Source organism: Branchiostoma floridae, chromosome 8 (assembly GCF_000003815.2).
Source record: "Branchiostoma floridae strain S238N-H82 chromosome 8, Bfl_VNyyK, whole genome shotgun sequence".
In the NCBI taxonomy this organism is placed as follows: domain Eukaryota; kingdom Metazoa; phylum Chordata; class Leptocardii; order Amphioxiformes; family Branchiostomatidae; genus Branchiostoma; species Branchiostoma floridae.
In genome coordinates this window covers 12,234,656-12,246,258 of record NC_049986.1, presented here as the reverse complement: position 1 = coordinate 12,246,258, position 11,603 = coordinate 12,234,656, and the positions used below count along the sequence as shown (strand labels likewise).

At 40.0% G+C, this 11,603-nt stretch overlaps 3 protein-coding genes across 3 annotated transcripts; 1 reads left to right on the top strand and 2 right to left on the bottom strand.

The window, feature by feature from the left end:
• The first annotated feature begins 1,977 nt into the window (after positions 1-1,977).
• On the top strand, positions 1,978-4,053 carry LOC118421760 (ryncolin-1-like). The gene is made up of 5 exons (XM_035829262.1): positions 1,978-2,020; positions 2,314-2,462; positions 2,705-2,801; positions 2,907-3,071; positions 3,200-4,053. Exons 1-5 carry the CDS (start codon positions 1,978-1,980, stop codon positions 3,442-3,444), a joined length of 699 nt encoding a protein of 232 aa, XP_035685155.1. The 3' UTR covers positions 3,445-4,053.
• LOC118421759 (delta-aminolevulinic acid dehydratase-like) lies at positions 3,625-6,292 on the bottom strand. The gene is made up of 5 exons (XM_035829260.1): positions 6,183-6,292; positions 5,129-5,179; positions 4,678-4,774; positions 4,115-4,250; positions 3,625-3,644 (listed from the first exon to the last, which is right to left on the bottom strand). The coding sequence occupies exons 1-5, from the start codon at positions 6,290-6,292 to the stop codon at positions 3,625-3,627; spliced, it is 414 nt and encodes a 137-aa protein (XP_035685153.1).
• Positions 6,293-10,061: 3,769 nt separating this feature from the next.
• LOC118421615 (ficolin-2-like) lies at positions 10,062-11,393 on the bottom strand. The gene is made up of 4 exons (XM_035828975.1): positions 11,276-11,393; positions 10,874-10,970; positions 10,547-10,711; positions 10,062-10,402 (listed from the first exon to the last, which is right to left on the bottom strand). The coding sequence occupies exons 1-4, from the start codon at positions 11,300-11,302 to the stop codon at positions 10,143-10,145; spliced, it is 549 nt and encodes a 182-aa protein (XP_035684868.1). The 5' UTR covers positions 11,303-11,393; the 3' UTR covers positions 10,062-10,142.
• Positions 11,394-11,603: the final 210 nt, after the last annotated feature.

Here is an 11,603-nt window from a genome sequence, read left to right as displayed (position 1 = left end):
CTCAAATGTACATTAAAGCTTGGTGCATGTTGTATCAGGTCATCTTGAACTACCTTCTTCTCATTCAGATGAAGAACATAAAGGTCAAACATTAATAAATAAAAGAGATAACAAGTTCTCCCTTTTCACAATGTAAAGCCCCAGGCAGTAAAATCACTCCCTCCATATACACACCCTCATATTGTATAATGGGTACATCCAGTCCCTATTTACTACTAAGTTGCCACTAAACTAGTGTTGACAACTCTGGGGCCAGCAGAGAACAGTTGAGCTTAGAGGATCCTAACTGAATACAGTATCTCAGTCATAATGACTCCACTTGTCCTGTGTCTCCTCCTCTCCTGTATGGGAGCACAGGCCACAGCCCAGTGGCAGGGTAATGAGTTAGAACAGGGAGTGGCTGTTGAATATGAGCCCACTGACCACTGTGCCCTGTGCTGTGCCAGCCAGGCTACACACACTGCTACCTGTGCACAAGAAAGCCAGGTGCTTGGTCTACAGAATACTGTCGATCTGCAGCAGAGCTTGATGTCCAGTCTTCAAAATACTGTTGAGCAACTACAGGGCCTGGTTTCCAGTCAGCAGGTAGGAATGACTAGCTTACTATGATTAGACTTGTAACAGTGCAGGATTGATTAGCTATTAAATGCAAATAAGTAAAACAGCCTAATTCAAAATGGCTATTCTTTGCATCCTTCATTTCATTTCAAGAAATCAGGCTACTACATTGCACATCTGACCAAATGTTGTGCTGCTTCTGTGGAAAAGAAACTTCACCTATAACAGGGGGTAACCTAAATGTAACATGGAACCCACCCTAACATGACACAAATTATTTTTCCGTAATTTTTAAGTTATCTGATGAAGGTGCCAGATGCGCAAACGCTCCAAAGATTGTTACACTCTAACAAATGATTTGTGCTGTTTATGAAAATGAAACTTGATAGAGAGATGTTGAAGATATTTCTTGATACATATAAGTAAGAGTTTTGTTGATGATATTGTTGGTGCCATTTTTTCGTAAAATGATTTTGCTAGTCGGGCATGCCGCATTCAGTGCATTTTCTGAAAAAAAAACTGGGCTGGATTGTGACACAGCCCTCCTCATGTGAGACGGGAAGTACACACAATCACAATTTTACTGTCAATAGGAAGCTAATATATCATAAAATTCAATTCTTACTCTGTTAACTTAAATTCATGACCAATGTCTGAGAACAGCAAAATTACACATGTTAAGTTAGAGCATGCTTCCAGCATAGCACAAAGTGGGAAGGTACATCCACAAAAACTTCTCATAGCATTTGCCACTTGTAACATGGAGCGTAAAAGGTTCATGAATAGTATGAATGCATTCTTTATCCAAGTGTGTTCCTTAGATGAATATTTTAAAAATTCAGTCATCAAGGCTTGACCATTCTCTGGCAACAAGCAATGGAGTACCGTGAGTTTGACCATGTAATGTTTCGTTTAAAGAAAATACTAACTTAGATTGATTAGAAATAGTGACCAAATCATTACTATAATCATTTGATTACTATTTTTTCAGACCCAATTACAAAACCAGATGCAAACACTACAGACATTGCAAGGTTAGTTTGGGTTCATAAAATTACACTGCATCTAAAGTCCCTCTTACGCATAGCCGAATTTAGTTCCCGACTCTCTCCCTATGTATGTATGTATGTATGTACAAATCTCTGCTAAATCATTCCCAAGCAAAATGACTATTACCAGTATGTAGGCGAATCACCTCCGACCGACATTCAGCCAGAAACAAAAAGAACCATCAGTGCCGATCCAAATTTGATCTCTTGGTGACGTTTACAAATTAGAAGAAAGTATTATTTTGATTAAAAACGGAAATGACCACTTTTTAAAAATTGCTGATTATGTCCATTTTAAGTTGTGAGAGGGTCAGCAATCGGTTGGGAATCAGTGCAGGAGAGATTCGGCAGTCTGCGGCTAGAGGTCGGGATGGTTGGGAATAGGTTAGATAGCATTCGGGACAAAGTCAGGAGTAAGTCATTTACTGGTCGGGAGATGGTTAGGACATGTTCGGCGCTAAAAGATAGGCGTGGCCTAAACTGGTAAGACTGCTCCCGAACTACAGCTGACCTGAGTCGGCTAAGAGTTGGCTAGTGTTCGGGAGCTAAATTTGGCTATGTGTAAGAGGGGCTTCACACAGAATGACCACAATGTCAGATAATGTCTAATATTATGCATCTGACTTCAAGAATCTAACTTCAAGAATATGATTTCAACTGGTAATACAGTGTATGCACCACACCAATTAATACGTGAACCTTGCAGGAAGACCCCGAGACTGTTCCACTCTGCTGCAGGAAGGGTATGACAGCAGTGGGATCTACACCATCTACCCCTTCTCCAATGATGTACAGGGCAGTGGCAGAAGTGTGGGCGTGTTTTGTGACATGCATACTGACGGTGGTGGATGGACAGTAAGAACTTATGTTTACTTAAAGCATATACAATATTATTTAATTTCTAAGTCAGACTCTGTAATGCTTATGCTATAGGTTCATTTTACTATTTACTTGCAGGCATGTATTAGCATATCTGTGAGGTCATAGAAAGATTGAAAAGTACCATCTGCACCAAAGTAATGTCAACCAAATAAAAGAAAGTCTTATGTGGTGGAATTGAATGATGAATGTGAAGATGTCTATCTTTCCCTTCTCAGGTTTTCCAGCGTCGTCAGGATGGTTCTGAGGACTTCTACCGGGGCTGGGCTGATTACAAGGCTGGGTTTGGCAAACTGGACGGAGAGTTCTGGCTAGGTAAGAGGGGAATCACTCATTGATATTGTTTTAGTTGCATCCAATGCTTTAAAACTACAACATATTGTCTATAGGATCATTAATCTTTCCTTTTCACTACCCAAGGTAATGACAAGCTGCACCAGCTGACCAGCCAAGCCCAGTATGAGTTGCGGGTTGACCTGGAGGACTTTGAAGGGAACAGTGCGTATACACAGTACCAGGTCTTTACTGTGGGGAGTGAAGCTGAACGCTACATGCTGACTTTTGGAGGATACAACGGGACAGCAGGTGAGACTTCTTGAGAATTTTTTAGGTAATAGTCACACTGTTTCAGAGTACATTTTTGGCTCCAAGAAAAAAATGCAAATATTTTTCTTCTGTCCTAATGTGATGCAACACAGTTGTATTTCTTGCAGGAGACTCTATGGCCCATCATAATGGCCGTCCATTCAGCACCAAGGACAGGGATTATGATGACAAACCTTACTCCTGTGCTCAGACCTACAAGGGAGCCTGGTGGTATGGTAGTTGCCACAGTTCCAACCTGAACGGCCTGTACCATGGTTCCCATACAGACGGAGATGGAGTCAACTGGGTAACCTGGAAGGGCTATTACTCCCTGAAGTACACTGAGATGAAGATACGTCCCATAGCTAACTAAAGCAGGGACATACAAAGTTTGAATTTGCTTGTAACACTGTCTGTTGGTCGTTGAAATGAAAGACGTTCAACTCTTTGAAGTTTGAGAAATCCTATCAATTTTACCATAGAGCAGAAACAAATTATGTACTGTAGGAATGTACACCCAAGTAACTACCCACTCAGTACCTGAACACAGGCACTAAACACGAGTGAATTGTCCTAGCAATACAAGATAGTATACATACAAAGAGTACAACCTGCTTGGTTTAAATATTCACATAATCTTGTTTCCCCAGCTGATTCTATACCAATCACTTCTCTATCATATATACACTGCTAATAGAAGGCAATTATGCTAACACTGACAATCACTGAAGAAAAATTCATAACATAAAACATGACTGTTGTATGCAGTGTTTTTCTCTCAATCTGTATTAACAATCCTTACAATGAATTTACCAGCAGATGGTGATTTCTATTAGACTCTCACAGACATAAAATTATGAAGCCATTCAGTGTGACATCTATAGTCAAATCATGATATAATAAACTTCCTACTATCATGAAAAGACTCCATAGTGACTATTAAATTCAATGATACTGTATACATGTATATCACAAACCAAACACATACAGACAAGTTACTTAAAGGCTATGACACTTGCTACTACCGGTAATATACAACTCACCACAGTGCCCATGACTGGTGTATGGACACAGACAGACATCACAGGCCACCAGTAGACTTGGGAAGGCTTCTCTTAGCTTCTGTACAGCTAAGATGGCAGGAGTCTCTGGTACATCTGCACTGCTGCCTCGATCATCCTTTAGTAACGGTTACAACAAAGTACAGTGTACACCTGTTTATAGCACCAACTGAATAAAAAGTAAACAATGTCATGCCCTACTTTGTTGTAAAATGAAGTGGTCAAATGAAACTAATTTTTTGCAGAGAGGCAAATTGGCAAAGATATTCCGCCCCAAACTTGTAGGTCTTGTTTTGATATAATGGACCTTTTTGTGGTACAGTACTTATTGATATATGAATTATTGAACTACAATTACTGAGAATTTCTCCAAGCCATGTACATGTACATGTGTAAGTCTGCCTATGATCTACATGTAGCATGACATTTGACCTATTAACAAACTACTGGAACATTAGTAACACCAGCAGTTTTGAATGTTGAAATACCTCTCACTGGTATTAACGAGAAGAAATAGAAGGAAAAGTGTAACTAAATATACCAACCTTGGGCAGCTTGGAAGGAACCCCAAAGATGAGAACACACTTCAGACCTTTCTTGACCAGGGGAGTCAGGTGTTCTACTATCTTGTTCACACCAAATCTATAGATGTTCCACAATTCATACATGAATATGATTTTATCTTCCTTGTTCATTCATACATGTAACCAAACCTAATTGGCAAATAAAATATACAGTTTGGATAAATATGGAGAACAAGAAAAACAATATACGGTAGAAGCCATTTAAGTGCACACCCCAGTTGCTCTTGTTATTACTATTATTACTATTATTACTATTTGTCATTGTTAATGCAGTAATTAATTGTAATGTTGTTCAATGCTTCGTTTACTACCTACTAACCTAGTTGTCATCTTGTACAGTCCTATACCTCACAATTGGTATACCTCTACCATACATAATTAGTTATCCTGTGATAGCTGAACTACTGTTCACCTGGACTGAAGAGGCAGGCTTGTGATTGGTTCTACAGTATCAGCATCATCACTGTGAACAAGAAACAGAACCAAGAGTTAAATACATCATGATCAGTATCTACATTAGGGCTGATGCAGAAGTTGAAGCAACTTTTGAAAAGAAAACAAAACCACAAAATCTTTCTACTACTCATTTTACTAATGGCTACTCAAATTGAGCTGTATAACACAAAACTTTTAAGGTTTTATGATCTCAAGATTTTATTCATGACAATATAATCTGATGCTTAAACAGAATTATTGCAGACCACATCTCACCACAGTTTGCACAAGTGTTCTCGAGATTGGACATGATATCTACAATGCCACTCCACCAACAGTTGGTCAGGGATCAGCGTACCATGACATCGACTATATGAGGCTATGAGTATCATTGTTGCCATAGGACTTGCCTACGAGTGACTATACATTGTGAGGCCGAGCAATGTCTACTAATGGGTATGACAAGAGTAACCGAGTATGATAAGAAAGGAGTTTCATGGTGTAGACCGACTCAACTGTGAATAAGTTCTGAAATCTGCATCCATCCAACCCTCAAAGACGGTGAATGACCTTATGAATTTGAGTTGTTGTTGTTTTGAGTTATCCTGAGTTGTATGGTTTATTACTTCTCCAGTTGGTGGTTTATATACTAGATATAGGTAATATCATTGTGAATGGATCATGCATTAGGTTTATCCTGATTTTGTATGGGCTCCCTCGGAAATCAACTACCAAAAGCTACCATCTAAGATTCTAAAGTTTATAAATACTGGTTAATAACGGATGCGGCACACAAGATTTGAGAACGTGTGTTAAGTAGTAGATCACCAGCGTCACCTACACGCGTGGGAAATGTCCTGGCCAAAACAGCCGTGAGCTATATTTTCCCATGTGGGCGGAAGAGAGCGCGGCGCTCCTTTTGATACGGTAAGTGCTAGCAGAGTTTTGGGGAGTAACGCCACTTGTTTTGTGCAATTCTAACAACATCTGACACCGACATTGAAACAAAAGTTACAGCAAAGAGTCCTCACGTGATGAAGATTGGGTACATCAGGTTGGATGCGTTGAATTTACAGTCGTTTTGCTGCCATTCCCGCAAAACTGGGTGATGATAGCCGCTGTGCAACATATGGTCCGCCATTTTGCCGACCTCTGACCTTCACAGTTTTGAAAAGTTTTCATATCCCACCATGCAACGCTCTATTGAAAACTTGGCCAAAGTTTTCAAATCGTGTGGTCTTGTCTTTCATACATGTTTTCATCTTCGAATTCTTCAGAATTTAACTATTAAATCAACTGAGCAGTGAAAGGAGCCCACTCTTGTGATCCATTCACAATGATATTACAGTTATTTATGTGAGAGATCTCAAAGAGTCGTTATAGACGGACAGTCTTCTCCATGGTCCAAGATTGGCGCAGGGGTCCCTCAAGGTTCCGTGTTAGGCCCCTTACTGTTTATTATCTATATAAATGATATTGTAAATAACTTAAGTTCTTTACCGTTTTTATTCGCGGACGACAGTTCTCTACTTGAAGTTGTTGAAGACCCAACTACATCTGCATATCTGCTCAACTCTGATTTATCTACAATTCTGTCCTGGTCCCATAAATGGTTGATGGAATTAAATCCATTAAAAACTGAAGAAATCGTATTTTCGGCTAAAAGATCCCCTGTCAACCACCCCCCTCTTTATCTTGGAACGTCTGAAATTAAACGAGTTTTATTCCATAAACATATTGGGGTTGTTTTGACTTCTTACTTGTCTTGGCACAACCACATCATTCAGATGCTCGCTAAAATTTCTAAACAAGTCAATGTATTTCGTGGTCTAAAATTCAAATTAACTCGTAAAGTTTTAGAAACCATTTATAAATCATTTATTCGCCCTTGTCTCGAATATGCGGATGCTGTTTGGGATGGCTGTACTGCCGAAGACTCCAATCTTATTGAACGAATTCAGTATGTTTGCTCCCTTATCGTATCAGGAGCAGTTAAAGGCTCCTCATACATTTCTGTTTGCCAAGAACTAGGTTGGGAGTCTCTCTCTAGCAGACGCCATATTCACCGTTTATCTTTATTTTACAAAATAGTTCACGGCCAAACACGGAGGTACCTTATAGATCTGATCCCCCCTGAAATTTCCCAAACTACTTCCTACAACTTAAGAAATAGGTCAAATTTTCGACTTTCGATACAATCTACTGATAGATTTGGCAAATCGTTTGTTCCTCACTGTTTGAATCTCTGGAACGACTTGGACCTTGTTATTCGTTCCTCACGTTACTCGCTATTTCGGAAATACCTAATTAAATCAGTACGTCCCATTCGCCCCCCACACTACGATTGTGGCCCTCGTTACACCTGCGCCCTTCTTGTCCGACTTCGCATCGGCACCTGTGCTCTCAATCAAAGTCTGTTTATCCGAGGACTGTCTCCCAGTGCCTCCTGCAGATGCGGGTTTCGATGCGAATCCGTATTACATTTTATGCTTTATTGCCCATTATATATCCATCAGAGATCGGAATTCTTCGGCAATCTTGCAGATTTACTTGGTCATCGTGTTAACCTTAATAATATGTCTGACAATGTCAAATTACATTTTATTCTCAGAGGTTCCGCATTGCTACCTTCTGTTTACAATTTTAAAACGATGCTACTCACGCAAACTTACATTGAGGACACTAAGCGCTTCTAGATCTGCATGACTGCAGTCAAGTTGATATAGAAGTCCCAGCTCTAATTTTGTTATTTCTCTTTTTTCATATGTACCCAATTAGGCCAATTGATACTATTATATGTCTTGGGGTGGGGGGATATGGCGCCCTGATATGTTGACCTAGATTACTTAATGTTATTAATTTATTTGTATTTTGTTATGTGGCGCTGTTAAAATAAGTTGTTAAACTTGAGTGCAGCGCCACATTGTCCTTGTTCTGTGTTTTTGAATAAAGAAAAAAAAAAAAAAAGGAGCCCACTATTCTTTTAATGGCCAGGCAGAATTGAGTATTGTTTGCAGAAAAGAGTCCTAGTAAAGGACTCAGCAACATAAGGCGTTTCTTTTTACAAAAGAAATTCCCTGCGTCACCTTTCATGGGTTTGGGAGAGGAAAAGTTAAGTTAAGCTTACAAAAAAAAAGGAAAAAGCACGGATGATTTTGTAGCAATCAGTACCATTTGTCTGAGAACCATAAAGCTACAAGCGGCAATGCGTTTTAGCTTGGGGTCTATTGTTCTATCGAAGGGAGCATATTACCTCCTTGTTCTATCATAATCTATTCAAACTAATGAAAACATAACAGAATCCAATTTTTTACCATGAATGATACACAAATACAAAAAAAATCAAATTGTTAGTTGACGCAAAGCAAACAGGGATCGTGACGAGCACATGTTCTTATTATATCAAGTACAATAAACAATAAATTGATTTGTTTTATTGCTACAATGCCGATTGGTCAGAATACATGCTGAGCTACTTTGGAACCCAAACTCCGTCGGCAAAGGAAACGACGTGACTTGGATCCCGTAGCTTATGAAATATGGGCAGTAAGGTTAACAAAATACATGTTATCTCAGCATTAAAAAACATTTAGCGTGTTTTATACATATATATTCTGCCCTAACAAGTTTGAAAATGTTCACACAGAGTGAAAGTTACCAACAAAGGTCTTTTATACATTTCTATTTGCTCCTTGACATAAGTACATTGCAGCATGCACACACAATCACCTAAAAATCACACTATTTCATACATCCTATTTGGGGCATACCCTCACCAGTACGTGTGCTTAAGCTGGGCAAAAGTTGCCCTTGCAGTAAGTCCAGTTAATTGACAAGCTTTAACATTACATATCATTTATCAATCAATCAATAAATGCATGCATAACGGTTTCTTGAACTGTACACGAAAATTCAAAGTTTGTATATCCCTGCTTTAGTTAGTTTTGGGACGTATCTTCATCTCAGTGTGTTTCAGGGATGTGTAGTAGCCCTTCCATGCACTCCAGATGACTCGGGACAGAGCTGATGCCAGAGGGTCGCTATGGTAGAGGCCGTTCAGGTTGGAAGAGTAGCAGCGATGGTACCACCAGCCTCCCCTGAAGGTCTGGGCACAACTGTATGAATCTCTGTCCTTGGTACTGAATCGGTGTCCACCATGAGCGCTAAAAGAGTCTCCTGTAGAACATACGATTCTGTGTTACTTTGATACTAGAAAAATATACCAGCTTCACTCGTTTCTCTTCAAAAATGGCAGTAATCTTTCTACGTAACTGCAAAACGGAGAAAGGATTAGAAAGGACATCAAAACTGCGATATGTTTATAGAGGAAGAATTCTATCCCACAACATTTGTAACAGGTAAAGCTAGTTCACCGTTATCCGCGGTGTAGACTATTTTCGTTGTTTTTAAAAACAGGGTATTTAGGGATATCAAGTCGACGGACAGTACCGGTAGTTTCTTGAATATTTTCAAATACTGTAGTTTGAAACTATGGTCCGCCGGTATTCCTAAATACTTTGTTTTTTTTTAAAACAACGGATATACTAGGTACCAAGCGGATAAAGGTGAACTAGCGTTACCATGTATGGTAGCGAGTGCATACATGGTAGTTGAATTCATGTATTGCTAATATCTGACCACTCTAAAGACCTAATTCAATTTTAACTGATTTAAGTAAACAAGATTTGATCTAATTTTAACCTTATATTAGAGTGTCTTTGAAACCTTGTTATGTAGTGCTACATCAATTGCTTCGACAGTCAAGCTGTTTTGCTAATTTTCATAAGATATCTGCTCCGTTTCCACGCATGAATCCATGTACACTCTAAGTGACATTCAGATTGATTTGATTACCATAGGGGCGGTAACAATGTCAATGGTTTTATCCTATTTTTTTTCGTTTGATTGCAGCTTAGGAATAAAATGTATACATTGTCAATGTAGAAGACCAACCGTTAGTGTTCCAAGCAAGTTCACAATTTGTCACTACTTTAGTTAGTTATGGGGCGTATCTTCATCTCGGTGTGCTTCAGAGAGTACTGGTGGCCCTTCCAGGTGTACCAGAGGACTCCGTGTGCATTGGAAGTGTGGGAACCTGCATGGTACAGGCCGTTCAGGTTGGACATATGGCAGTTACCATACCACCATGCTCCCTTGTAGTTTTGGGCACAGGAGGCAGAACTAGCATCATTATCCCTGTCCTTTGTGCTGAATGGACTCCCATTATGATGTGCAGGGGCAATGGAGTCTCCTGTAAGAAATTCAGTTGTATTACATCAGACCAGGAGGAACGTTCTCATTCCTTCCATGAAAATGGAGCCAAGGATGTACTCTGAATCAGTGTAGTTCATCAGCTGTGAACATTATAAGGGAAAATTTCCCCCAAAACTCTCACCTGCTGTCCCGCTGTATCCCCCAACATTCAGTCTGTACTGGTCAGCTTTACTCCCCACAGTAAAGACCTGGTACTGTGCATACGCACTGTTCCCCTCAAAGTCCTCCAGGTCAACCCGCAGCTCATACTGGGCTTGGCTGGTCAGCTGGTGCAGCATGTCATTTCCTTGGGCAGTGAGAGTCAATGAGCTCTGGTTAGAAAACATTATAACTGTTTGGCTTTGTGTATGACGGTTGCAACACATGACAACATCAACAGACAACTTTTATTTGAAAACTTGTAATAGTTACCGAATATGTGTATTGCTATGTGTAATTCTCCACCCACCTAGCCAAAACTCTTCGTCCAGTTTGCCAAACCCAGCCTTGTAATCAGACCAGCCCCGGTAGAAGTCCTCAGAACCATCCCGGCGACGCTGGAAAACCTGAAAAGAGCAAGCCCAAGTTGATTTCGTGAATGCAACATATGTATACATTTCATATCACCTTTCAGTCAATAACTGAGTTCCTTGGTTGGTTCCGTCATCTATTATGTCGATACTATCCAACTGTGACACAACGGTCATGTCAACAATGATGGAAGTACCTATTGTGTCTGTGGTCCTATTTTACCCTATTGTTACCACGTCATGAAATATGTATGCTTCAAATCTTTGAAACCGTCAGACATTTGATATCACATATCAAAAAGGATATCCAGCACAATCATTCAGTAAAAAATTACACTTACTGTCCACCCTCCTCCATCCGTGTCCATGTCACAAAACACCCCGATGCTTCTCCCGCCATCATTCTCATGCGGGTAGATGACATAGATTCCACTGTCCTGGTGTCCTTCTTTCTGCACATCTGAACAGTCTCGGGGTCTTCCTGTAAGAGAGGTTTCTATAAGTTGGTACATAATCGGTAATAAAACTCGACTTGAGCCTGGTGTGGTGGAGGCGGGGTCCCTCTCCCAGTTCAGGTTTGCATTGGGAGAGAACTCTGCTGTATTGAGTCAGGCGTCCTTGTATATATTATGCAAATAATACTCACTCATGTCTCGTTTTTACGCACAA

Bases quoted from the DNA above. Each gene is read 5' to 3' on its own strand.
- LOC118421759 (XM_035829260.1), bottom strand. From the start codon at position 6,292: ATGGCGGACCATATGTTGCACAGCGGCTATCATCACCCAGTTTTGCGG. The intron at 4,251-4,677 runs GTTGGTATATTT...CCGTTACTAAAG, and splicing joins TTCCTTCCAAGCTGCCCAAG to GATGATCGAGGCAGCAGTGC. The intron at 3,645-4,114 runs GTGAGTTGTATA...TTGTATTGCTAG, and splicing joins CACCAGTCATGGGCACTGTG to GACAATTCACTCGTGTTTAG.
- LOC118421615 (XM_035828975.1), bottom strand. From the start codon at position 11,302: ATGGACACGGATGGAGGAGGGTGGACA. The intron at 10,971-11,275 runs GTAAGTGTAATT...TGCTCTTTTCAG, and splicing joins CGGATGGAGGAGGGTGGACA to GTTTTCCAGCGTCGCCGGGA. The intron at 10,712-10,873 runs GTGGGTGGAGAA...TCACTGCCCAAG, and splicing joins GGACGAAGAGTTTTGGCTAG to GAAATGACATGCTGCACCAG.
- LOC118421760 (XM_035829262.1), top strand. From the start codon at position 1,978: ATGGTTGGGAATAGGTTAGATAGCATTCGGGACAAAGTCAGGA. The intron at 2,802-2,906 runs GTAAGAGGGGAA...TCACTACCCAAG, and splicing joins GGACGGAGAGTTCTGGCTAG to GTAATGACAAGCTGCACCAG. The intron at 3,072-3,199 runs GTGAGACTTCTT...TATTTCTTGCAG, and splicing joins AGGATACAACGGGACAGCAG to GAGACTCTATGGCCCATCAT.